Source organism: Nycticebus coucang, chromosome 16, assembly GCF_027406575.1.
Source record: "Nycticebus coucang isolate mNycCou1 chromosome 16, mNycCou1.pri, whole genome shotgun sequence".
NCBI classification, from domain to species: Eukaryota; Metazoa; Chordata; class Mammalia; order Primates; family Lorisidae; genus Nycticebus; species Nycticebus coucang.
In genome coordinates, this window is record NC_069795.1 from 85,059,443 (window position 1) to 85,087,415 (window position 27,973).

The 27,973-nt window shown below is 40.8% G+C and overlaps 1 protein-coding gene across 11 annotated transcripts in view; it reads right to left on the reverse strand.

The window, feature by feature from the left end:
- Window positions 1–780: 780 nt before the first annotated feature.
- LPP (LIM domain containing preferred translocation partner in lipoma) overlaps window positions 781–27,973 on the reverse strand; it is a 730,287-nt gene continuing 703,094 nt past the window's right edge. For all 11 annotated transcript variants that reach the window (XM_053564331.1, XM_053564334.1, XM_053564332.1 and 8 more), the window contains 3 exons: window positions 23,429–23,607; window positions 17,503–17,623; window positions 781–14,722 (listed from right to left, as the gene is read on the reverse strand). In XM_053564331.1, coding sequence (XP_053420306.1) covers window positions 14,594–14,722; window positions 17,503–17,623; window positions 23,429–23,607 — 429 coding nt within the window. In that variant the 3' untranslated portion in view covers window positions 781–14,593. The remainder of the gene's footprint in view (window positions 14,723–17,502; window positions 17,624–23,428; window positions 23,608–27,973) is intronic.

Sequence of the window (27,973 nt, forward strand, 5' to 3'; positions counted from 1 at the left end):
TCCTCTATGCTCTTGCTCTAACCACTTTTAGGGTTAGTGGGTGGGGTGTCAGGAGATTCGGTTCACCTATAGACCTGTTACTTAGAAAGAAAGACAGAAGGGGTGGGGGAGGGAAGGAAAGTGAGTTAGTTTAGTGAATGAGTGTTGATCTTGGGTTATTAACTCTCTCACTCTCAGAATTTTCACGTATAAAACGAGGGCAAGATAAACACATGGGTAGGGAAAATGCTGTTACTTTCCCTATGTTTAATCCTTCCTTTTCTTTTCCCATGTTATGTATATCCATACCTATTAGCTCAGCTAGACTACAGACTTCACTTCTCGAAAGGAACTATATGTGATTTATATCTGAATTCCGCAAGGTGCCTCGTACAGATAGATTCTCAGTTTAAAAAACTGTGCCTCATACAGGTAGAATAAAAGAAGTGTGAAAAGTCAGCCAGTTACTTCTGATGAGAGTGGAGAACACCTCACTCCGATTCAAGGGACCCATTTACCTGGATTCAGCTTTAAAAAGGAAAAAATCTTTGGTGCAAGGTCAAGACCGAGAGTGGTCAAGTCTTCCTAGAGTATGGCTGACCTGAAGTCCTTCTGTGTTAACAGTAGGGGAGAGTGGTGCCTCTCTACTCTTGTGGCATCGTATCTGCTCTGAGAGACACTCTCTTTCTCAGAAGACCATATGGAAAGCAAATGATGTAAAAAATGAATCACAGTAAAGGGAGTTAGAAGAAAAGGAAACAGAGATTATCCAACTTAAAAAGAATTCCACACATAGGCAAGTTAAATGTAATAAGAAGTTTACTGGATTTCTAAATATAATAAAGTAGTTGCAGTTCTTTTACAGAAAAAAGAAATATAATTTTCATATTTATTCTTATAGAGCATTGGAAAAACATAATTGATAGGAAAAACTGATAGAGGGTAAACAGAAACATGTTTTAACATAGTTGGATAATGCATAAACACAAAAGAAAGTACCCAAATCACTCGTTTATAACAGGTTTTATTCTCTTATTTTCATAATGAACCATGTGTGCTATTTTGGATATGTCAGTGATGGCTCATAATGTAGTGTATAAATGCAATTTGCTAAGAATAAAACAACAAAGAGAAACCTATATTTTAGGAAAACCATGGCTCTGTCAGAATCATAATATGAAAAAAGGCCTATTCCCTGTGTGTTTTTGTGTGCTTTCCCCTAAGTCAGGGAATGTTATTCAGACTAGCAGCTGATCACAGTGGGGCTATGATTGTGCTTAGCTAGTAGACACATTCAGCATAAAGAAAAACCTATCTTCTTGTTCTCTCTCTCTCGTCCTTGGTCTATCTACTTATAAACACTATTTCACCCTTACATAAAATTATCCCTCATGGTCATGAACCTCACATTGAAACCCAGAGCAAAGCCATGCTGCATCTTTCCCAGTAAATTTATTTCCAGGGAGAAAAAGTCCCCGCATTTCTACGTCCCTATGACATCCCTCGGAAACGTTTGAGCTCTTATCTAGCACTACAGTCTGATTCTCTAAAATGTAAAAAAAAACCCACAAACAACAACAACAAAAAATAACTAGCATTGAAATTGGATAAGGTAAAGATAGAAAAGGAACACTGATAAGAAGAACAGATTTTAAAAGTGTCCCCTTCTCTCCAGAGTCAACTGGTCTCATACAGTGACGATGACTAAAGCATGGTGGTCATACGCTTGAAATCATGAAACAGTGATGAGCTCTACTCTCACCCTAGTTTGTATAGTGGGGCTACCTATAGGAAAAACAGAATGGTGGCTGACTGCAATGGTATGGAACCACCTTCCACAGCTTGTTCCCCTTGCATTTGGTGAAACTGGTGGGGTAAGAGACAACATTGTGACCAAGAGGACACCGAAAGTTTCCTTGGAGGAGGGCTCTGTGGAGGTATCTTGCTTTCCCCAAAGAGAAGCATATTCAAGTGAGTATGGAGCCAACTGACTTAGAAGGAAAGGGAGCAGCTTGGCAAGTGTAATCTGCCAGCTGGTTGAGTCAGACGACACACGGAGAACGATCATTTTTGGAAGCACGTCCTCCCTTCAACCCTTCTCCCACAAACATGTACTGTCTGCCTCGTCCTGTTGACCTGGACCTTCTTCTGTTGCCACCACTCGGTAAGAATCCAGCAGTCTAGGCTCTGGGGCCGATCCATCCACAGTATCTACAGTTCTTCTGTCAGTGACAGAACTATGGAAACAAAGTCATCAAGTGACACACACTGCTATTTTTAGAAGTCAAAGTAAAAATGCTCTGGGGATCTGGCAAGGACGTTTGGCCCCCCTGAGCCTGCAATCCTCACAGCCAAGACTTTTCTTTAGTGATTTTCTGATGTTAGCCTGAGAGGTAAAAGGAGATGACACGTGCTGACACTCCAGCGCTGCCAAACCCACCAAAACTGAGTTTATAAAACAAACATATGACACACATCCTAATACAGACCAGGGCTCTACCGATTTCTTCAACATTTTCCCTGACTAAATGTTCCAATTCCATAAAGCATATATTCCCTTGAAATGGAGTACCAGCCTCAGCAATACGCCACCATCCAGCAGGATATAAATATAAAGTGGCTGTATCAGCAAGGCAATGCTCAGGGAATGTGTGCCGCCCGTTTCACGGTAGCCACTCCAGAGGGGATATTGGGAGTGAGTGACTTTCTTCCGTTTGGCAAGGTCTCCCTAAGCGTGGCACCTACTCTTCTGATGGTATGTTTTTGAAAGCTGCACAGTGCGACTCTGGGTACCGTGTGTACATACATATGTAGGAATAACGTTTGTGTTGCTCAGAATAGGCACTTTTTGAAGGCAGTAAATCTAAAAGTAAAGTTAATAGAGCCTATATTTAGTGCTCATCTTCTCACTTTGCTGATGTGTATGCTGAACAGAAGATCACAGATTTGAGTCAGTCTCGCAAAGAGGCCAGAGTAGGCAAATGGCTATATTCAGAGCTGGGGAAATCTTGCCAACTCAACTGTAGCTGTTAAAAAGGCAGACTGCGAGAAGGTGCAATCGTTTTTCTCAAAGGTGATGGCGCAGGAGGAGAAAAGCCACGAAATAGAAGCTCATGTGCGCGGCTGAGGAGAGATGGCTATCCCCAGGCTCTGCATCTCCACGTCACCTCTCCCTCACAGCACAGATGTGTTACTTAGAAGGTTCTTTCCCTTTATGTGTGTGTCTCATAATTGCACATAGTCCCTTAGCAGTAGAGGAAGAGAAACCTCAAATTTCTTAGATCAATGATAAAGGTGTAGGTTAAAATACAAAACAAAAATAGTAGTTCATTGCATAGATAATGTACAAGTTCAATGCTACATCCAGCTGTAAAAGTTTTTCATCTAAGTTCAAATTTTTGCTTAAGGCATATTGAGCCACAGATAATTTTATTCATGCCAAAGAATCACACAATCAAGTGTCATCTTTAATTCTGTCTGCTCTTTAATATGTATCCTGAAACAGAATGAGGGCATAATTCAGATTTTTAGAAGAGAAATACTCTGACTTTATTTTAAAAAGAAATAAGTCTGGAATAATTTGCTTATCAGTTTTCCTAAGGGGATAAATAAGAAGTAAAAGGAAGACAGTCATTTAAAAATGATTTTGCTACTGTTTCACTGTAAAATATTGATGATAAGATTTAGCTTTCCGGGTCCTAAATCTCCTTCATTAAAGATATACCTCAGTTTAGATTTCAGCTCAGTTAGAATGGCTCGGCCCCTGCAAGTTTCAACATGCTCCCTAGTTAGGGAGGTCTGTGGCACTTTAACTATTTGTGGCAATGTAACCCTGGTATGTTGATGCACTTGACTTCTTCCAAAAACTAAGGAGAAAGCACAGAGGATTAGGAAAATACAAACTTCCCAAATACCCTCTCTCCTCTCAAAGTCTGTGACTGAAGGAAGATACACACTGAGCAGATGCATCGCGCCCTGGAAAATTCTCCCATGTCTGGTTTATGATAATGACGTCAGCATCACTGTCACCCAAAGAGAAAGAAAGAGGAAAAGGAACTGGATTTTTATATATGTCTCCTAAGAAAGAAAACAAAATCTAGGAAAAGCTAGATCTTCCCATTTTGCATTTCTCAATCTAGTTTAGAAGTTAAATAATTTGGTGAGGAAAGGTCCTCAGACTTAACATTTACTCCCTCTTGACGGGGGAAAGAGAGTTAAGAAAGCAACTTTCATTCCTGCGCCTCATAGGAGCATGAGGTAAGGTGGGCACCGTGCGAAGTGGCACACGAGAATCACTAACAATGGTCCGGGAAGAATTCTCTACCCTTTCCCCACCAGATAGAAACACAAAGAGGGAATCAAGCAAGAGAGAGAAATAGCTGGGTTTCCCCCCCCACCGCAAATTGCTTTGGCACATTGTAAGAGATACACGTAAATGGATCCATACAAAATTTAAATAGCTTTTTCTTTTTTTCAGAAGCTCCAAAAATGGGTCAGGTCTAGGAATTATTAATTTCTTGACCTAAAAAAAACCTCCAGGGTTTTAAAATAAGATTTATTTTTTGAAGGATCAGCTTTCTTAGAAGATAGGCGTCTGTGTGTCTGTTTTAAAGACAACACAATTATATTTCTCCTAAATATGAGGAACTAGGTTGCCGAGAGTGAAAGGACATTTTTATTTGTTTGTTCTACACATTATGTAAAGATGAATTCGTTTGTCCATGGCTGATTTATAAAGGTATTTGAATGTTAAGGGCATTTATGAATAAAAAGGGCTGCTTTCCCATAGCCACCCTCTCACTGCCCTTTTATTCCCTCTAACAAGACCTCACAGGTTCCACTCAAGTGAGTCTCTGCTAAGGTGTACTCAACGAGATAATTCTGAGAAGTGCTCAAAATGTTTCCTACATTAACCCATCCCTGGGGTGAGGGTACTCTGTCTATTCTACAGCATCATTTTCCACTCCGCTGGCCGTAACATTCGTCAGACTTCCCAGGAAGATAAGCACCTTCCTAGACTTTGAATGTGTCACCTCAAACAAGGCCACCCCTCCATTGTTCCTGCTGGTGTCTCCGGCATCTGTCAGGTGTACAGAGCCCCTCACACGTAGGGGTGAGAAGCCATTCATTACATCACTTGGTTCCCAGGGAATAAGCAGTTGAAAGATGATACTGGCTTGATGGATGATCTGCGTATAACTTAGAGAGGGGAATGCCTAGAAAACTACTAGGTAGGGTCATTTTAAAGGCTTCACAGATTTAATGCAAGAGATTTAATGTTGAGTAAGAATTTTTTTTTTTTTAATCACTCAGATTTTTAACTCAAAGCAAACAACTAGAAGAGAAAATTGAGAGGGAATAAAAAGTGAAGAGCACCCCCCCACAAAGGTATAACTTCCTGAGGGGGGACACCCAGCTGTCAAACTACCGTGCAGAGCAGCTTCTAGAACAGTGATCTTCAACCTGTGTGCCGTGAGAGGATTCTAGGTGTGACATGAGAAATTTTAGAGATCATTAATTATTTTCAAAAGAAGTTCCAAGCACAGTAAGTATATGTTTTTCTTTTGGATCAACATAATTCAAGTGTGCTGTGGGAGTTTAACTATAGGTTCAAGTGTGCCATAAGGTTAAAAAAAGGTTGAAAAGCACTGTTCTAGGATATACGTGGAGGCAGAGGTCTTCTGGAGACAACATAGTACCAAATTTCTTTTAATGAGGATACACGAATCACAGAAGTAAAGCAGGCTGGGAGCCTGGCGATCAGCTGGCAGAGACCCAATCTCAGAAGCCCCATCAGCCCCACAGCATTTGCTCACAGACATTTCTAGGTCAGGAGCTGGCTGGATCAGAGATGCCAGTTACAGCAACATAGGCTGGGTGTGCTTTCTGCAAACGGGAACGGAGGGAAAGACTCCCAAGCGTTGTTCATCTTCCGTAGTTTCTGCCTCTGTGCTACAGACCTGGTGGCCCACAGGAGACAGGTGTATCTTAAGATCAAGTCACCTTAGCCTGCCAATGAATTCTAAATGATATGGCACCGTTTGATATTTGGAACCTGATAGTTCCACAGAGGTGGAAACCAGGTGTCTCCAGGGGAACTGGCTGTAGTGTGGGGCGCAGTGCCAGTTAGTGCCAGTTGTTTGCTCCCCTCGGTAGCCTTTCCCCCACTGTCACCCATCCCAGTGAGGGGAACACCTAGTGGTCCCCTCAGGATGACAAAGAAGATGCACGCAAGCCCTCCAAGATCTCAGATACCACAGTGTAGAAGTGCATTTGCCATTTAGCCAATGGTCTTTGTGAATTTTCCTGGATGACTTTTAACAGGGGTGGGAGCAGTAGTCTCTGAGAATTATGATTTGTCCTCAGAGGTATTTTCAGCCCCAAGACTGGCCACCTGGAGAGAGCACTGGACTTACACGACCTGGTTACATCCCCAAATCTGCCACTTACCAGCTGTATTGCTTTTGGCAAGTCACTTAAGGATTCTGAGCCTCAGCTTCCTCTTCTAGGATGGGGCTATTAATAACCTTCCTCTCAGGGCCTTTACGTGTGAAAGCAGTTTGCAAGTGCTCTTAGGAATTATTATTTAGAGCTCAGAAAGCCTCCTCCAGGTCCTGCCCAGGAGACAGAGGGCAGGTTCCACCTATATGGCTCTCTAATTCAAAGCTGGGGTAGAAGAAGTCACGATCACCGTCTTCCCCCAAACTAAGGAAGATGATTTAAACTCAGTAGTTAGTAGTCCAGGGCAACAATGAAAGAATTTATACATTTCTACATAAACCTATAGCACAATATAACCCTGTCCTTCAAGAATGACATCCTTAGGATATAAGCACTGACCAGAAGTAGTGAGTTTTTATAGTACCATCATCTTTTACTTTTGACTTTCTCCTTGTTAGAGCTGGAAATTACACGCTGACATTTCTCAACATTTTTAAGGTCATTATCAGCAGATCAGATAAATGGAGAGTATGGTTCATGAGGGAAGGCATGGAACTACATAACAACTGTCAGAACAAATTATCTGCTGAACAAGAAGGTACAACCAACAACAAAAAACCTCATAAAATCTAATGTCTGACCCTTAGAAAATCCTTCAGACTACTTTTAGAGATGTTTAATGATTTTTATAATCTTGAGTTAGAAACCAATGTTTTTGCTTTTAAAAATAATGCATTGCTCCCAGACAAAACAAATATAAATGGAAGGAAAATGAGGGAGGTAGCAACATTTTATTATGTACTACAAGGTAGTTTTTTGTGGCCCCAAGGAGAACATAAGCCCCAGAAGTTGGTTCTGTTCTAGAGCAAGGGGGAGCATGGAACAAATGTGATTATAATGACATGGAGAAGCCAAGTAACAACTCAATTAGCTTCCTTCTATGCCTTTTCCTTGCCATAGCCTTTCCTTTTCCTAAATATTTGGAAGCCATTTCTCCTGCTAAGGAGGAATTTCCAGAATCTATAATACTTTGACCAACACTGAGTGTCTTCTCTGAATATAGCCTGTGTTTTCCTGTTATGCCTTAAAAATTCTTTCCTTAACTTCCAAATAAAGTCGGCAAATCAGCTCAAGATTTCTTGTCAGATTTCATACCCTCCGTGAGGCCTTACTGCAGAGTTACTCTTCTTGATGTAATATTTCTTCCCAGAGCATAAGGGCAGACTGAACCTGTTTGATCTTATTATAGTTGTCCTGAATTAGTTAGGTAGGCATTGATTCTCTCACAGGGATTAACTGCAAGATTTGGGGAGTAAAAAAAGGGGGAAAAAATGGGACTCCTAAGGATAGTGCCTAACGGTGCTAACTGATCACAGAAGTAATCTGTTTACTTGGTCTAGCAGGGGTGTCCAACCTGCAGCAACCATGCATGGACCCCCCCCCCCGCCCTTTTTTTACTTATCAGCTTTCATTAGTGTTTGTGTATTTAATTTGTGGCCCAAGACAACTCTTCTCCTCCCAGCGTGGCAAGTCCAAAAGGTTGGACACCCCTGCTAGATTGCAACATCTCTAGGCACAAACATTTGAGCACAGAATGAATGGAAGTGAATCCTAAATCAACCTGGAAAATGTCCAGAATTCCCTTCCCAAATTCAGTCTGGAAATATGGACCAAAAAAGTTCTTATTCTTGAGAAAACAAGGTTAAAGAGAAAGGGCTAAATCAACCATGAATTGACCAAGAAGTGGGAATCTCATGGATGACAGATGCATTAGCTCATATCCTGTTTTAGATATGACTTTGATTTTGGAAACATCAGAAACAGTACAGGACACAAAGTAAAGAGGACTATCTGCACTCTTGGGAGATCTGTTCTTATCCAGCTTTCCTGCCACTCTTCTGGGTCTGAGTCCTCAGGGGAAATTTCCTTTAGGTGATTTCAATTGCATTTACTTTCACCCCTAAAGATGGAGTTTTCACCATGCCCGACCAAAGGCAGTTGCTAAGTTTCATTGAGTAGATTGAAAATTAGATATTATTTTTTGGTGTCCACTGTTCAACAAAGAAGCAAAAAAATGATGGCACTTGAACTCTGTGTCAATAGATTAAAAACAGTCGAAAGAGGTGGTGATACCGAACTTAAAGGGGCAAAGATTTAGATGGTATACCTGTTTTATGTACCTATAGAGCTAGAAGGGGTTGCTGGGAGCAGTTCTGTACACGGGCCAAAACTGTGAAGATTTGGGATGCTAATTTGTCATGAAGAGAATAACAGAGTTGATTCAGATCTTTGAAAGGCCCATGATTCTGTATTCATCTAGGAACGGTACTAGTATTTGGGGTCAACTGTAACTCTTGACATTGGTGTAGAAGACAATATGGCATGACGTCACTTGACTCATTCTTAGTAGAACATTCTATTCCCAGGGTTCAGAACTGAATTTAGAAGGTGAATTAAATGCTTAGTTGACTGCATTCGCTTCTGACTATTTAATAAAGTTTCTACTTGGGTATATTAGGTAAATGTCTCCTGAAGTTAGGTAAATAAGGCCTTCTTTTGCCCCAAAGCGGATGAGTATCTTGGAAAAATTAATAAAGACATATGGCAGGGCAGGCTTAATGCAAGCACCTTGAAATACTACAAAGGAACTAGAGGAATTCCTATCCCTATATATGTCTGTAAAATGTTAATTTTTATTTTTAAAATTTCAAAATATTATGGATTTTTTTTTAACAAAGGCTAAAAATAAAGATATTTATTAGCATGGTTAGAGACTGCTGTAATAATAATCGGAAATAAACAGCAAAAATTTCAGTGATTTTTTTTTTTTGTTAACTTCAAGGGGGAAAGGTCAAGCAGTTAAATAAAAATTCATCTTTTATGCAGCTCTCCACAAAATGAGGCACATACATGTTATAACTAAATTAGACTCTACAACTTTTTGCACAGGGGCTTGGAAAGTAAAATAGAGAAAGGAATTAGTGCCTTTCTTTTCTGCATTGAAGGGAAAATATGCCTGCAATCTGTGCTGCAAGAAAAACTCTAGTGCTGATCCATCCACTGAAAAATACCGTGATTCAACTATTAGGATTTAATACTATTATCATGGCCTGAGTGCTGATTTGTGTTAACATTCTAGAAAAATAGTACTTTTTCCTTATCATAAAAAAATTATCAGGTTCTAATAAAATACCATGCCAGAATTAAAAATATAGTTGTTTTGTGGTCAAAATTCTTTGATTTATTTAACAAAAAATCTTAACCTAGTCTTAGAAAAATCACTTTGCACATAGCTAAGAAAACTAGATCAGTCACGACTGAATTTGCCAAAAAATCTGACCTGAGTCCCAATGAGAATTCATTCAAATAAAACTGAAGGAAAGACTCTATGATCTCATTACACTTTATGAATAAACACAACCTGAAACATATGCCTTTTCAAAGAAAGATTTTAAGGATGTTTTCTGGTAGCCCCCCCTTTGGTACAACAGCAATTCCATGAGGATCATTATGTGTCTGTTTAATTTACGAAAAGTCTAAACACCGCGGCATTCATAGGATGAAGAGAAAAAATAAAGGAAGTGAGGAATGCAGAGAAGGTAGTAAGAAAGGAAGGAAGGAAGGAGGGAAGAAGGGAAAAAGCAGGGAGAAAGAAAGGGACAGAAGGAGAAAGGAAGAATCCTCACCAAGTCCCGAACAGCTGGAGTCAGATAAACTTTCTACATGACCAAAGTTTCATCCTAGTTACCTGTCAGGTAAATAACTTGACCTGAAATGGTTGGCTGCACCATATTAAAGCCTCCCTTAGAACCAGAATTTCCAACTTGTTTTGTCGACTGTTAAACAAGCAAACAAAACCAAGGCAATTACAAACATAGATATGCTGGATGGAAAAGGCTCTGTCTTCACTATCTGACTAAAACCAGACCAAGATCAAATCGTAAACACTCGCAAAATCACCTTCTGGCATAAGGATGCTTTACTAATTTAGGGACCTATGAGATACTCTCAAGACGAGGAGAAAAGAAAAGGAAATGATCTTTGGAATACATTAAGATGAAGAGTTCAGATTTCTCTGGGTTTTGTTTAACTTCTTGATGAGAATATCTTTGAGATTGGGGGTTATTACTTACGTTATTGACACTTCAGTACAATAGTCATGTAGCATAAATAGATTATTTGAAAATAAGGCACAAATAATACGCCACTCTCCGCTGTCTGCCCTGAGCGAGCGTGTAAAGAGCGATCTCAGGAAATGGACTGGAGGCACATTTTGCAGAGGTGTATCTTTTTCAGTTTGCTGGTTTCCTACAGATGGCTAAAGCAGGGGTATGGAACACGCTGTCATATTTCATTCATAACACACATGTACTATAGCTCCAGGCAACAGATGGACAATCGCTTGTTTAAACTACAAATGTGAAATACTAAGGTAGAATAGCAATATTTCTAGAAATGCATATGAAAAAATAAAGCCTTTCGAAGCCAAGAGGAATGGTGAGAGGCTGGGAGGTTACATCAGTGTTTCCCTGATCTCCCTAGCAGCTGCCATAATTTCCCCAACACCCTTCAAAACATGATAATGGAGGGATCAGGGGACAGCTGATGAAGATTTGACAGGAGAAGCCCAAACCATATCAAATAGAAATAACACTGTTATTCCTGGCTGGTTCACATTAATAGGATTTGTACTAACTAGGAAAATGTTTGCAAGTTGTGTTTTCAGAGTCCTTCTGTATTCCATTCATTCTCTACTAAAGCCCCATGGAAAAAGCCCTCTCTTTATTCCTCTGGACCCAAATACAAAACATTTGTTTATATGGAGTTAGAGTTGTATATCCTTGTAAACCTCACCATGAACATCTGTGCAGAATCTTTCACAGAAAACAACTGTGGTGTTGATAAGTCTACCTCATTAATCAGCGTATATCTAAAAAAGTAATTTTGATCAGAGAAATTATGCCTACAGAAACAACAATGACAAGAAAAAGAACCCACAGCTTTGCGCTGCAGAGAAATCAGCACCTTACAAACTAATGTCGTATGCCAGGACATGTGACTTAGTTTTGAGCTTTAAAAGCAATTTTGCTCGCCAATGAGGCTCTGTGTTGAATCAGCATGATCTGGGATCCAAACAATTAAGAAATACTATTTTGAAATGGTCTGCAGAGCCCATGACCTAGTGGGTTTTTTTCCTTTTCCATGTCTAGTTATACAGAATTACCAAATATTTAGATTCTCGACAATTATTTAAAAACAGTATATTTTTACAAACTTGTTATAGACTCTATGATGTTTTTTTATTATTCATGTACTTAAATGATAATAATACAATATATCAAAAGACAATAGGATTATAATCATTAAGATAACAATTCTCTTAATATCTCTGTCATAGGCAAAATTTCATAGCACTAAAACAGTAAAGAGTGACTTGGCATTGCTTCAATCAAATGATTAATAGAAAGGACAGGAAAGCAAAATAAATCATATAGTCAAGATATCCTAGAATAAAATATGGTAGGATCCTTTCCTTAATATACCATATAAAAGAAAAACATCTAAATCTAAATATTTCTGCATATGTATGTATGCACATTCATTATTATAAATGTTTAAGTCTATATTAAAAAGAGATTTACTTTAAATATCTTTGGTAGAGATACTCTGAGGTTATGTGATAAGAATGCACTATAAAGACCGTAAGCAAGCAGTATTCTGCTGGCCATGCCACAGTGATGGATTCGTGACAGCATTTTCTTATAACTTTTTCTTTTGGCATGTAAACATTCAGTTACATGAGGAATTAAGTGTAACAAGCAAGTAGAATACTATTGCATTTTATAGTATAAATATTTTATAAATTCTTCTTTTTGCAAAATTTCTAATAATATGGTCACTTTCCAAGACAAAATCTATCCCTCAATATTCTGGAGTCTTTGCTTTGGCCTAAAGAGAATATTTCCTAAGTAGTTTATAGAAAACGAGTTGCTGAATCCATTCAAGCAGATTATACTATCAGCTCGATTGTGTAATGCTCAGTGTTCCTTGAGGTCATCAGTGCGATCCTGCCTTTAATTTGGACGACAAGAACTCAAAGACACAGTTGCTTTGTATTATGCTGACCCTAAGTGAATCTTATTATGTTATACATTATGAAAAATATAAGATAAAGGATAAGAAAAGCAAGGTAAAAAAACCCCACAAAAAACAGTGGTCAAAGGAGGCTCTTATAATCTATAACTTTGGTGGTTCTAACATATAACTGTTCTGTGACAAAAGCATGATCTACAGATTAATTTAGATGAGTTAGGGTGATCATAGGCTTTAAGAATTTCTTATTAAAAACATCACTTTTATGATTATTTCTATTCAAGTAAAATAAATTTAATTGGAATTCCTGAGGTGTGGGTTGCAATTTAAAACATGTACCAATAATTTTTCATTTGTTTTCTGGATGTTAAAGTTAAAAATTAAAAAAAAAAATCAGACTAAGAAATTATTACTTTATAATCGTGAAAAAGATATTTGTGGAAAAGAAAAAGGAACATAGGATGAAGGAAGGACATTTGTTATATCTGATTTCCTAAAGTGAGTGTTAAGCACACAGGAATTCATTGTATTATTATTTATACTTTTTTGCATATTTAAAGTCCTCCGTAATTTCAAAGTATATAGTTGTGGAAGATTTGAAGAAAGGTTTGAGAAATCTCGATCCAAAATACTTAATTAGTTTACGAAATGGCAACTTGCCATTACTAAGCTAGGTGTCTCTTTTTAAATGGAACATGTTAGAACTTAATAAGTATGGTTCACAGTTGGCAAGCAAGTGTTTCACTGGCTAATAAAGAATTTGAATAAAGATTCTAGGCAGAGACTCTGCATATTTTTAGCTCAGAAAGACGTTTTTTTTTTCAGTGATTGTCTTTGAAAGTGTGGTGTAAATGTCACAAGGATGATATGAAAATATCTCCTGCAATATGTAATTTGAGTTGCAGAAGGATTATGAGAATAATGAAACTGCAGTTTCACAATCTTTTCAAGCTTTCTCCTCTTTTAAAAGTAAACTAAACAAAACTGCAGTATTTTATTGTATATGTCCTGATTTGCATTTGTCAGGCAGAAAGGACTTGGGCCTGAGAAAAAGAAAAGAAAAGAATAAAATTTGAACTGTTTTTTTAACAGCTACCATCCTCTAGAGAATCAAGTTAATTTTGATAGTTGTATTGGCTATTAGAAAAAAACACGACAATGATTTCTAAGATGAAAAGTGGGACTGTCTTAGAAATGTTATACTGTATTCTAGATGAAATCAAGTTTGTCTGTATTATTATGTCAAGGTATTGTGGAAAAGGAAAATCTTAAGGTAATAGTGTGGATAATAATGGGCTTTGTAAACATATCCCCCAAACGCTTTTTTTCACTTTTAATTTCTTTAGGAAAAGATTGAAGCTTGGTGTTCTTTCCTGTGATACTTATTAGCCAGGAGCCAACTGTTTTCAAATGATTCCTGATGAACGGTTACTACAGATTCTGAATTTGGATGATTACATGTTAAATTTGGCTTGTTCTACCTTTATGTAATTTACAACTTACATTTTTTTATGGCCTAACAGAAAAAAAAAATGTGCATTTCTCCCACAAGGGACATGAGTGGCATAGAGCAATAGAAAAATACACCTTTTGGTACATAGCAAAAGAATGGCTACCCTTTATAATCACAGGCAATGTGGAAATGATAGGATGGAGACATCAAGCCTAAAAGCACCTGTGAGCTGGCAGACTCACCCAGGAAAAACTGTGTGACAGCAAATACCACACTAAAAAAAGCCATTCAACCAGATGAAAAGTGAGACAAACATAGGGATTAAAAGTTACAGGAATGCAGAAGTGAATGGGATGGAGCATAATCTGTGCAAAAATGTGGAAGTCCTTGGGAACAAAGGCCCATCAAGGTCCTACCGGATTCAATGTGAAATGTGTATTTGGTAAGAACTTACAAAACATCTCATAATTTATGTGTTTCTAATGAAAGGTGAATAGCAGATGAAGAACAGAGACCAGCCCACAGTTTGATTGTCTTTCCTCTATTTTCCTATTTCTTTTCTTAGCTTTTTCTCGCGTTTCATCCTTCTCAGCACCATCCGGTAACTAGCTGAACAGGCAACTAAATCTAAAGGTCAGTGCTCGCCTTGGCCGTCAACACCCTGATGCGGGCGGAATTGCAGGTCTTGCAAAGAATGTGCCCATCCAAGGGGTAGCAGCCTTGGTTATCGCCTTCAGAAAGGAGCCCTCCACAGTCCTAGAGAAAAGAAGCCAGATGGAAACCATGTAAGTGAACATGTAAAGGACATCTGTGAAGACCACATTCTAGAGCTTTCTATTCTAGTGGTCATGTGGGCCCCCTTTCTTTTCTGCTCATATTCTGCCAACCACCTCCATCCCTTCCCCCATTAGGTGACATAGTGTATCTTGAATCAAACTGAACTAGACACTGGAGGACACAAATACAAATGGAGCAAATGGAGTTAAACCCTCCTAAAGGCACTTAGTGTGATGTGGAAGGACAGGAGGGGGAGAGTCCACAAGTCCAGGCTCCCACATAGTGGTTTGCTTCCCCACCCAAACAACAACAAAAGAAAATAAGAATAGATCCCTAACCACTAATTCATCTTCACCCTCTATCATTAGTTTAAGGATCTCTCAAAAGGAATGCGCAGGTGCAGGAATGGAATGTTTTGGCCATTTCTGGATAAAAGCAAAAGCAAAGGTAGAGTGATTTCTGCCCAGCAGAGAAGTCAACAAAGAGTCCTGCCTATTTACTGCAATTGTAGTGAAGACAATAAAATCCTAAAGTTTGTGCGGGAGAAATGGTTTGCCGTACTTTCTGAAGGAGATAGTGTGGTAGAGTGAGTGGCTAGATTGGGAGACGGGGCCCCTGGGCACCACCCTTAGTCTGATTCAGGCTGCGTCACTGAACACAGACCGACAGCCACTCTGAAAATAATTCCTGCATTTTCTATCTCACCAAGCTGTTGGGAGGATCAAAGAGGATAATGGATGTGAATGTACTTTGAAAAAATGCAAGGAATTGCATAGTTGTAAAGGATTATACTCCTGTTGACAGTACCTCCCAAGGGTCCCCTTCAGAAAGTGTTATGTAACATTAAATGCTGGCCATTGTCTTTGTATAAAATGGAAGTTCCTTTGGAAAATAAATACATAGAACTTCATCTGGTGGTGTGCATGCTTGCTAACTTTAGCATGAACTCTGAAAGGCAACACCTACTGCTAACCTTGGCTCTGCTGTCTACCCCAGTGGCAAGGAGGTCAGTGGAGCTCATATCTGCACTTGCTTTATAATGAAATTAAAATTCAAACAGGGCATTGCTCAGACACAACAACAGCAATGGTTATGCTCCATAGGAAGTTTGGCTTTACCAAAAAGAAACTGCAGATATACCAAAGCTGTAGAAGACACTTGGGAAACTGAGCAATAAAAAGAAAGAGGGACATTTCATAGCTGGTATAGTTTTATAACTTTACTGAGCAAATATCTGCAGTCATCTGGACACCTGGAGCCCAGAGTTGCCCACAGCATGGGAACCATCAGTGCCTTGAAAGTCAAGAGGGAAAAGGAGCTCACCAGAAGGGGTACGACCTCCTCTATGGGGAAGAGGAGGGGTGGAGAAGGAGAGACCCTTTCAGTGTCCACAGAGTCTGTAGCAGGATGAGAGCACTGGTCTGCTCTCTTCTAATTCTGTGTTCTTCCTGTTTTATGGTTTTGTTTCTAGAGAAATCCTCAGCATTTTAATGCAAACATAATTTGTACCGCTACCATTTAATGCAGGTGGAGAGAAGGCCAGCTTGATGCAATTCTTAGCACAGAAGCTGAAACCATTGAAAGTCCAAGCTTATTGGTATGTAAATCATGTGAGCGGGGAACTTTGGGAAGCCTTTCTTCTCTAAGTCTTAGTTTCTCCATCAGTAAAATGATCTCTAAAATATCTTAGCTCTTTGAACACTTATTATTTGGGTCATTTTAAAGATGATGACTGGACATTGTTGTTCTCTTTACTTCCCCAGTCACAAAACCTTAGGCAAATGCTGGCGGTTTTTATTATCTGTTTTTATGTTAAGGCCAGAGAGAGGCATGCCCCCTGGGTTCTAGGGCAAGACAAAACACACTGCATAAAACAGATGGTCAATTACAGCTAAGGCAGTGAATGAAACGGATTTAGCCCCAGAGAGCCAGGCCAGCCCTCACTGCCCTGCCAGCCTGTGTCCTGCAGACCAGTCTCCCGAGCACGTGCTGAGAAGGAAGTCCTTTCCATCCCTCACGGACAGACAAGGGGTTGGAAACTTACTCACACTGAGGAGCTGGTGAAAAACAAGAAAACTGCCTCAACAGAGAGGTCTGGGCAACTTACAGAACCAAGATAAGGAAACACTTTAAAACCCACATCTGAAAGTGTACCCTTTTGACACCCCAATCATAGGGGGAAGACTTGCTTTCCTCTGTATCAGTGGCTACAGGGCCTCTAGGTTTTAGCTGACCTCCTCTGAGAAAACTATTCTCACAGCACCTCATGCACGCCTCTCCTATAGCCCCAGCAGCCATTCTGACCTCTTGTCTTTAGCGCTTACTAATAAATAAGTTTATCTCCATGACTTTGCAGAAGACGTTCCAATCCCCAGAAGAATTCTTATCCTTCTCAGTGGGTGACAATGGCGTCTCTGCCTCTGGAGAGGAGTTAATCAAAGCATTGGAGCCGGGAAGATTCAGTGTAACAACAGCACTTCTCACTAATTTACAAAGTCTGCAATTTACAAAGTCTTTTAAATATACAATTTTGTATTTCAGTCTAATAGCCATAGGTGGGGGAGTTAAGAATTTGAATCCCTTTCTTTAGGTGAGATGGAGAGAGGTAAAGTGATCTATCCAATGTCACTTATATAAAATGTCAGTGTCAGATCTAAAGCTCGTTCTCGCATTTAGAAATTGCTATGTTTAGGAAACCCAGCTCAAACAGGCAGCTCAATTCCTGCCCCAGACTGGGAGGGTGGGGGCCTTCTCCAGACCTCACAGCGGTAGCAATGAACATGGAAATCACGATCCAGGGCCACAATACGGACGGTCTCCTCCTGGCCTGGGGCCGGCATGATGGGCTCCTTGCACACAGAACATCGAGGGGCGAATTTCCTGAAAACGGAGACAAAGGGCTGGTTAGATACTGAGGACAGGCACTGAGATCGAGGAGAGACAGTGAGAGAAACTGGAAAGGTGGGAACTGGAAGTCAGGGAATGGGTTTCCTCATCGGTACAGTGAGGGAGTTGGACTCAAAGCACCGCACTGTTTGGCGAGGGAGGAATAAGTGCGTGAACTTCTTAGAACAAGAGCATCTGGGAGGTCTTTATCACATGGCTGTCACAGACAAACTTCACTTTTGGATAGATTCTGAAAACAAACCCGGGCTTGGGCGAGGCTGGCTGGGAGGGAGAGCAAGCAAGGGTCCTATCCCACTCTCACTTGTTTCTGAGGTTTGTTTCTAGACGTTTGTACGCACTGCACAGGTCCCAGACACAACTTCTGAGGTGGGTACCTTTGCCTTGCTTTCCCTTTTCAGAGCCTCTTTCTTAGAAATGTCTCTTGAATTCTAGACAAGAAATAGAGAGCTTTTTAAAAGGGCACACAGGTCGGGCGTGGTGGCTCAGCACTCTGGGGGACTGAGATGGGTGGATAGCTTGAGCTCACAGGTTCAAGACCAGCCTGGGCAAAAACATGAGACCCCCCGTTTCTACTAAAAATAGAAAAACTGAGGCAAGAGGATCGCTTGAGCCCGAGTTGGAGGTTGCTGTAAGCTATGATGCCATGGCACTCTACCCAGGGCAACAACTTGAGACTCTGTTTAAAAAAAAATAAAGATTAAAAAAAAAAGAAAAGGGCAGATAGAGGTTAGTAAGTGTAAATGCACATCATACCAAAGCTACAATGGCTAAGTCCCCATTTTTTGTTGTGCTAAACTTTTATTTCTAAAGAAAAAGTTAAAGAGCTATTTCTTTATTCTTTAAAGAACTGTAGCACTTTTACATGGTATGTGTATATGAACACATATACACACACATACACATATGTATACACTTGCATATGTTTCTGATATTTCTTAATTTCTTAGTATTTCTTAATATGATATGATCGATGGTCCCTAATTTTTTTCCTCTCCTGCCAGATGAATAGGCTGCAAATATAGGCCACATATCCATTTGTGTCTTCTGGAGACTAGAGGTGGTAAGTGGGTCCATGAAATGTGCCATGAGACATGGATAAGAATTGAAGAGATTGAAAAGAAGGAACAGACTGTGCAACTCAGTTTTTCATGGTAATGGTTTTAAGATTAATGATATTAAAATTTATCTATTTGTAGTGAGACTTAAAAGGAAATAATGATAGTAATCTAATACTTTGTAGAGTATTTTGTGGCTGTCAAAGCATTTTTACATACATTATACTTGATATGTACATGTTAATTTTCCTAACGGTACCCAAAAGGCATCTGTATGGCTGCAATCTAAATAAATATGAATTAAGCAGCAGATAAATGGATTGCTATGAAAGAAAAATTAAAAGGATCATGGCACCACTGCAGCAGTAATCAGAGTTGTTAAAATTGGTATTTTATGCAAGAAGTTTATATTCATTGGCAAAAAATTGCTCTGGACCACCTGCTTATTTTTAAATCTGGGTTATCAGTGGTGAAATAAGCAGGCTTCTGGATCAACTCCCCACCCTCTGTGAGTGCAGAAGTATGTTTTCCTTATCAGGGTATCCATAAGCTTCCTCCAATTTCCCAAGAAGAATTACTGACTCCTCTAGATAAAAAAATCTTTCACTGAAATTCCTATTTTGGTAGCAATTATTTGCATATCTCTGGGGACCACTGAACTGTTAAACTGTAAGCTTCCAAAGGATAGGACTTTGCTCTATCTCCAAAACTCCAGAGACAACTGCCAGGACGGGTGCAGAAGAAAAGGTATTCGGGCTATGTTTCATGGAGTGAGTACCTGCCATATTTCTTCACAGAAATGGTGTTATTGGGCTTTATGTTCAATCTCAAGGTCCTTCTCTTTTGGAAAGACATAAACTGTATTCTTGCTGAGTAATGATTCTTTCCTCCCAATTAGCCTCATTTCCATGATGGGAAAAAGCAAAGGAAGAGACAAGAGGTGCTTGCACAGTCCCCATGGCGCTCCTTGGACGGCAATTCAAGGAGGGTTCAAATTCACAGGTAGCCTATTCCAAGGATGAGTTTGTTGAGTGGACAATAATAATATTATGCCACAATAGTAAGTATCATAAATTTGATAAAAAACACTTTTGATAATTAAAGCTGCCATTTATTGAGTGCCTATTTAGGTGCTAAGCCCTGTTAAGCACTTATACTCTTGACCTTATTTTCTAGTGACAACAACATTACAGGGAAGTAGTTTTGTCGTTTCTACTTGACAGCCACAGGAGCCAAGGCTCAGAGAGGGATGATCTGAGTCACCTTGCATCCCAGCACATTTCTGGCAGTCAGTGAATGGATGCGGATTAAACAAATAAATGACGGGAATGTCCCTGATAGGAAAGCACGGAGAGTGAGCATACCACACTGAGAGAGTCAGTTAAATGAAGCTGCTGTTCTGGCCCTTCTTCCCTTAGGAAAAGGAATAAGCAGGGACGGCGGCACCGCCCGGAGGGGTTCAGATGGTGTGAGCACCGTCCACAGCAGATTTACTAAACTCCAGAGGACACAGACACAGAAAAAGATGCACAATCAAGCAGGGGAACAGGGAGGAGGTGAGATCAGAGAAGTCTTCTTAGGGAATGTAATTGAATCGGGTCTCTAAAAACAGCCATTTAGATGAAGTGGGAATGTGTGTGTGTGCGCATGTGTGTTGGGGCGGTGGAGGGGGGAGCCAGTCTGCCAGGCCAGGCTACTGGTTTGCAGCAGTCATCTGAAACGCCATCTGTGAAAGAGTTCATGTCCAGTAGGCTGGTGGATACGAGCCAACTTTGACCAAAGGTGGTTATGTAGGGGATGGCCCATTAAGGAGGCCTCAAACACTATTTCGGAAGCTTTTTACTTCAAGGGCAGGCCAAGACCACCTGGGAGCCTGTCTGAAATGTAGACTCTCAGGCCGCACCCCAGACCTGAATTAGATTATGAAGTTTAATAAGATCTCTCCGGGAATCACAGGCATAGAAGAGTTGGAGAAATGATTTGCAAGACAGACAAAGCAGGTGAGGCAAATTGCTTCTCAATTCCTACAAGATCTCCTGTTCCTGAAGGTAACCTGCACTCCCAGTCTGCCCCAGTTACATAAAGTAAACCTTCCTGGAATATAGAGAACCCTTTCCCAACTCTGTGTCCTTGCTTTTTGGCTGATATGTTCCTTCTGCCAGGAATCTCTTTGTTTCACATTTAAGACGCTCTCCAAATTCTCCTTCAGGGCAGGCTACCCCATGGCACAGCCCAGTCATCTCTCCTGCCTCTGACAGCACGAGCCGAGCCCTTACCTGGGCCTCCTGCACCCAGCCCTTTCTGCCTTATGCCTACACGTTTTCTCTGCCCTCCTCCTGGCAAGCTCCTTGCTGACAGAGACGTCTCTATATATATCTGTGTAATTTTTCTCCTTTACGTCTTCAATGTGGAGCACAGTAACAGGCACACGGGGGCTCTTTATTAATATGAGTGGAAGCAAGAACTGAAATATATCTCCTAAAAACCCACAAAGGGAGAATATTCAGAAGGACCAAAAACAAGGCCCCCCAAATCTGTAGCCTTTTGTTTACTCTCTCCTCGGCCTTGCAGAGCCTATCCTGTGCTGGACATTCAGCTGCTTTGTGTGCTGGTAATTTTAAGATTCGGAAATAAGGGTTCTATAAAACATTCTCTTATTTTCCTTTGGGAAATGGGAAAAGATCAAAAAGCTTCTCTCCAGACATAACTGCCAATCATGAAAACAACATTATTAAAAAAAAATTTATGTTCTAAAATGCATTGAACTAGAAAGGGGGTAGTTGAGGGGGGTTATTCCCCCCCCTTTTTAGTTGATCAAATATGCTTTTTTGGAGCTTTCAGACCCATACACTTATGCCACAAGTCACAAGTCCCTAATTATGCTCCCCAGTCCTAGAAATAAAAGATAAATGGCATAGATATAAACTTAACATTTGTCAGAATTGATTTCCTGTTTTAATTGAGGGGTGTAATATGTCAGTCTTTTCCAGCAAAAGAAACATGTGTGCTCTGATTATATCTATCAGTCCTTCTTGGATTAGGGAAAAGAGAGAAACAGTGACAGAATCTACTTCCCATTGGTATCTTTTCACTTCCCTTAAATAGATGCAGGTTCTTTTCTTCTTCTTCTTTTTTTTAAATGTGTAATTACAAGCTAAAAATATCAATAATGTGAAGTACAATTTATGCTGTGACTGCCCTTTAAAAATGAGCCCTTCCTTGTCTAATTCAGGTTAAAAATTTCTGCCTCTGAGTTTTTTAAAATTCATTCAGTCTCATGTCTATTACTGAGGTTTTCACTTTCTTTGCCACTTGAAAAGTGGTCAGGAAATTCATTTTTAAAATATGAGTCCTGGATCCTTAAACTGGTTGTGGTGAATACTTCCTGGTTGTTGAAAATCAATAGACAGGAGAAGATTCGCCCACCAGACTGTACATTTGGGGGCTAGAACAGGTACCCAAAGTGGTGAGCAATCTGAGCTTCGTCTTCTTGGCAGCCTCAGAAGCTGTCCTCAAAGCCCCCGTCTAACACACACAAGCCAGAAAACCTCGGGGCCTACCGTTCACAAATCATATCTATCGTTTTAATACAGTTCTTAGAAATATATCACAAAGGTTACATACCAATTAACCAATTAACCAAGTGGCCAAATCAAAATAAGCAAAATACAAAACCATAATTTTCTTGGAAACTACAGCCATAACAGGAAAGAGGGAACAACAGGGGCGGCGCCTGTGGCTCAGTCGGTAAGGCACCGGCCCAATATACTGAGGGTGGCGGGTTCAAACCCGGCCCCGGCTGAACTGCAACCAAAAAATAGCCGGGCGTTGTGGCGGGCGCCTGTAGTCCCAGCTACTCGGGAGGCTGAGGCAAAAGAATCGCTTAAGCCCAGGAGTTGGAGGTTGCTGTGAGCTGTGTGAGGCCATGGCACTCTACGGAGGGCCATAAAGTGAGACTCTGTCTCTACAAAAAAAAAAAAAAAAAAAAGAAAGAGGGAACAACAAAAGAGAACTATGAAGAAGTGGGGACGTAAATGGCCTTGATCTTGAGGCTCTATTTTCTAATCCTCCTCTGAGCATTGTGCAATTTAACTTGATTAATTTCATTAGAAAAAAAAGCTGAGGAAGGGAAGGCCTGGGTGGGTGAAAAGGCCAGGGAAAAGCATGTGTGTGTTGACAGCGGCACGGCTGCCTCTGAATCTAGGGGAGAGGCTTAGATGGGTAAAATACAGAGGAATTTGTCTGTGTTTATCCCCCATAACCTCCTCTTTGTAGACTGGCAGGGATGCAGAGGTTAGCTTTTGAGACAACTCTGAGTTGTCACGGCTGAGAGAGCTTTAGGACCAGGTTTGCAAACAACTAAGTTGAAATGCTCCCAGAAGTTCAGCCATCTGCTAAATGTCACACATCTTCGTGTTTAGGTCAGGATTCTGCCACTTTCTAATATAATGTTCTACCACTGAGTTAACTTCTCCACAATCAGAGCCACCCAAAGATGCAATGGACAAGCCCCGGGAAGCAGAGGTCAGGGGCTTGGATGACCATATGGATCTTTTGGTACAAACACCTATATTTGGGTGAGGGGATACATGTTTTTAAAGGTCCCACTAAATCCTGAGATTCTACAACTCAGAGAGAGAAGAACGGATGGTCCAGATGCCAGGGAACAAGGACAAACTCCAAGATAACCAGCTGGCTGGAAAAAGGAGAATAGGCTGCCTACTTGTGGAAGTCCTCGATGCAGTGAATGAGCCCGCCAGCATCCACAGTGAACGGGATCCCATCCAGGCTGCGGTGACACATCACACAGGTGAAGCAGTGCGGGTGATAAGCCTTCCCAGTGGCTCGGAGAATCCGCTCCATGATGGGCTTGGAGCACACGTTGCACTGCTCCAGAGTATTCTGAGGACGGAAAGAAAAGCAACATCAGGCCGGGCCTTGAGGAGCCCACACACAAAACACCTCAGCTCGGGTGCTCGTCCAGTGCTCAGGGGAAGGCAGAGTGTATTCTGTATTAGAGGGAGAAGGCGACACAGTTGCATAATAGATGGAAAATACAGGATTTAGAACACATGTTTTATGACTTCCACCCTTGTCACTTCCCTTATTTCCAATAGCAAGGCTGATGGCAAACTTTTCTGCAAAGCCCCATGAAGTAAAATCTTTCTGGCTTTTGTTTGAACAACTCAATTTTGCTGTTGAAGCTCAAAGGCAGCCATAGACAGCATGTAAACAAAGGGCCATCCACAAAACTTCATTTATAAAAACAGGTGATGGGCTGGACTGGGTCTGTGGCTTTAGTTTGTTGATCCCTGAAATACACCATTTGGAGATAGCTTCACTGTTACTTCTAAAACTTGATCCATCATTAAAGACCTAGCAGGGTCACTAAGGCCCCTCACTCTTTACAGAGGTGTCTGTCTGACGTCTAAGACAGCCTGCTAGCTGCAGAACCCAAATCAGAGCTCAGCATGACCCACAAGGCCTCTGAACCTTTACAGCCTTCCTTCAAATATCATTGAAGGTTTGATGGTTTGTAAATTCTTGACAGAAATGTTGAACCTGCAAGGGGCCTGCTTTTGGAAAGTGAATTAATAAAGTCAATTTAATTTGGCTTTAAAAATATGCTGAACTTTAGAAACCCAGACCTCCTCTTAATTCTGAGTCAGGACTTACACGGATTGACTGTTAACTCGCCACTGCTCGGCAGAGTCCCTGCTCTTACCAAACAACCACGTTTCACATGTGACCTGCTACAGTCCAAATGAGATATCTGAACTGACTTGCTGAGTTTGTGTTCAGGAGTAAGCTTGGGATGTGGATCTCATTAGGAGGACGCAGACCTGGAGGAGGTCTGAAACTAAGCAATAACTGCCCTGGGAATGGCTGTGAAGGGAGAAGCGCCCGGGGTCCTCATTCTGACCCGTAGCAGGCACCTCTGAATCGGCTTCCTTGCATCTCAGCTCTGCTAATACTCCCCCAAATACTTTCTGATTTACTTTCTAAAACACAAATGTGACTAAATACCTTTCCTGATTAAAAAGACAAAAACAAAAGACTTACTGGTTCTTCTAAAATGTAAAAAGAACTAATTCCTGACATACATTCAACCACCCTTTCTAGGTGGCTAGACTTCTCCTACCACCTCGCTCTTCCTCAGCCTATGACAAACTTTCCTAATTCTGTGCCTCGGCTAATGCCTACATGTACTGCAATTTGCCATTTTCACCTTTCAAGTATAGGCCAAAATGTAATTTCCCAGTGAATCCTTCCCTCACGGCCCCATCTAGAATTAATTGGTTCTTTTCCTCCCATTACTGAGAGTATGCTTACAGTTACGTTTTATTAAATTTATCTGTGCATACGTCTCTTTCATCTACCACACTGTGATTTTGTTAAGAGGAGGGACTATGGCTTAAGAATAGGATTCTCTGTCCCATATTGCGTGCACTCTGTATATGGTCTGGGATAAAAATAAGCCTGGGGTGAACGTGTGCAAAAGAATGAATGAAGGGATATTGTTTACATCCCCCCCTGGCAGCGCAGTGCTGGGCTGACTCCCTTAACTCTGGAACCCATCCCAAGATGAATTGGTAAATCCATCATCATCCTTTCCTCAAAGCTGCGGTTGCCCAAACTTCTGAAATTGCTTAGTACGCCTCTGGTCACAGTCTAAACTCATGGAAACTATTAACCTATTTTTTTCCCCCCATTTTGAAGTGGTGAAATTAAAATAGCAGAAGAGCCTAGGATGAGAGTGTGGAGATGACGATGGTCTGGAGAATGAGGGCCTGCTTCTTTTCTACCCTGATGATCTGAGCTAATGTGGCTGGAAATTGTCTTCCCAAGGCTTGTGTTTTGCTTCTTTGCGGTTTTAACATTTTTTTTTTTTTAAGCTAGCTCTTTAATGGAGTTGAACAACCAGAAAATGCTTCACCAGAAAATGTTTCTGTTTGCATTGAGGCTTGGCTACAAGACTCAGCTCATTTACTCAAAACTAGCAGCAACATATACAGTTAAGTCAGTTATTATGGAAATACTTTACGGTTTGTAGAAGCTTTATTCAAATGACAGGTAATTCAAACATTTCTGCTGCAATGGAAAAAAGTGTAAAATACGCTTAAAATCAGCCTATTGCAAAATGTACCCAGATTAGAAAAAAACCTTGTAAGAATGCAATTGACTGGCCTCCTGGCTAGTGAGGGATGGAGAGGGCACCGTGACCTTCACTAACCAACTCCCTTAACTTCCTCCTTCCCTTTCCAGTCTCCAACTGGCCTGCTGGTTCCCCTGGGCCCACTTTCTCTCAGAGAAAGAAGAAAAACTGACACTGTCAGGGAGGAGGGTATTGGGGGTCCCTCCGGTCCAGGCTCTGATTGCAAAGGTGCACAAACAGATCCAGAGAACTGATCAATTGGACATGAGCCATGGAGCTCATGAGGAAAGAGGAAGAACTGGAAACTGAGAACCCAGTTCCTAACTCCAAGTAACTCAGAGAAGGATCTGAGGAATTCAGTACGTAGGCCTGGAGAAGAAAAGTTATTAGATGAAGAATATGAACCATCCTTCTTGTTTTTTCAATATCCACAGTTTGACCTTCGGTAAATAATTTCTTCTTTTTAGACCTCAGTCTTCTCATCTGTAAAATGATGATTAATTCAAACTCTACCATTTTATCTCTCTGTGGTACATTAATAATAGGAAAGAGTGACTAAACCCATTATTGGAGATCTCCTAGAAACAACTTGATAAGCCCCTTATTAGAGGTGTGAAAGGGGGTTCATCTGTTAGAAACCTGGACTATATTGCCTCTTAGTATGTCTTCCTACTTATAATTCCAGAAAGTACTGTGTCATCTTGTAGATGATTATTTTAAATCCAGACCCCCCCCCCAAATGGCAGTCTTCATATGAATATCAGGCTTCTCTGAAGCAGATTAAAATGAAATGGTTGATAAAATAGTTCTGAAGAAAACAAAGTTTTCAAGCATATAAGTGAAAGGGCTATCTCCTAATGTGTCCATGTGAATCACTTTCTGCTGTTTAATGGGGTTGCCACATTTGATGGATGGGAAATAAGAAGAAAAGAACACACTCCAGCCTAAAACTCTCTAAGAGCAGGAGAGGGCTTTGTAAGCTGACTCCTGACCCAACTCCACCACTGTCCCCTGGGCACTCCACCTTCCAGCTGCCACACTGAGATTTCTGCCACATCTTCAATAAAGCAGCATCCTTTACAAGCCCAGGGCACTTAACTCCTTATTCTGTGTAGAGAATGCCTACTCATTCCTCAAAATGAAGCTCACATGGCCACATCTCCTGAGAAATCTTTTCTAATTCTCGCTTTGTAAGTTCACAAACTCATCCTAAAACAGTGCTACTTACCTCAGCGCTGAATATCGTGATGGTTGCCTTTGAAGTACTGCCCTTGGGAAGTTATGCACCGATGCCAGTGCCTAGTCTACCCTTCAAAGCACTTTTTCTAGGATGAGTTTGTGAACTTAATTGTCATACCTCATGCAGTAACAGCTCTGATGCCCATTCCAGATAAAGAGTTCCAAAATTGCTTTGAAGAGTGGACTAGACACTGACATTGGTGCATAGCTTCCCAAATGGAGTACCTTGACCGTGACCATGGTGATATTCAGTAATGATGTATGTAGCACTTTTTCTACAAGGAGTTCATGAACTTAACTGTACAACCTCATACTCCAAATGGAATAAGTCACTTCTTTCACTCCCATAGTATTATAAGATGCTTCTCCTATGACGCTGAATACAATGTACTTGACTTAGTGGTTTATGTCAATCTCTATGACTAAACTGTGATCTTTCCCCCTTGGCCCCATGAAGCCATAGTGTGAGGTTGTGTTTCCCAGGAAACAAATTCGGAAGCAGAGATTTGCACACAGGAAATTGTCAAGAGGTCTCCTTGCAATCTACACCTGTGATTGCACCTCAGGCAGTCCTTGGGCAGAGGCAGGGGTTGAACTAGGGCGCAGCTACAACAAAGATCTCTGGTGGCTCCAGGGGGAGGGCTACCCTCCTCTGAGCTTGAGGATAAGGTCTTTGAATCCCTGTGTCTACCAGTCAGTAGATGCAGGCTCCACCAAGGAGGTGTGACTCTGGGTGAAGAGGTTCTTTTTGCTTGAGGGTAATTACCAGAGAGACCCAGCTATAAAATGTCAGCAGCTAGGGGAGTGAGCACCTCGGTCTTGAACAGAGATCTGGACAGCACACTATAGCAACCACAAGAGTAAACATCCTTG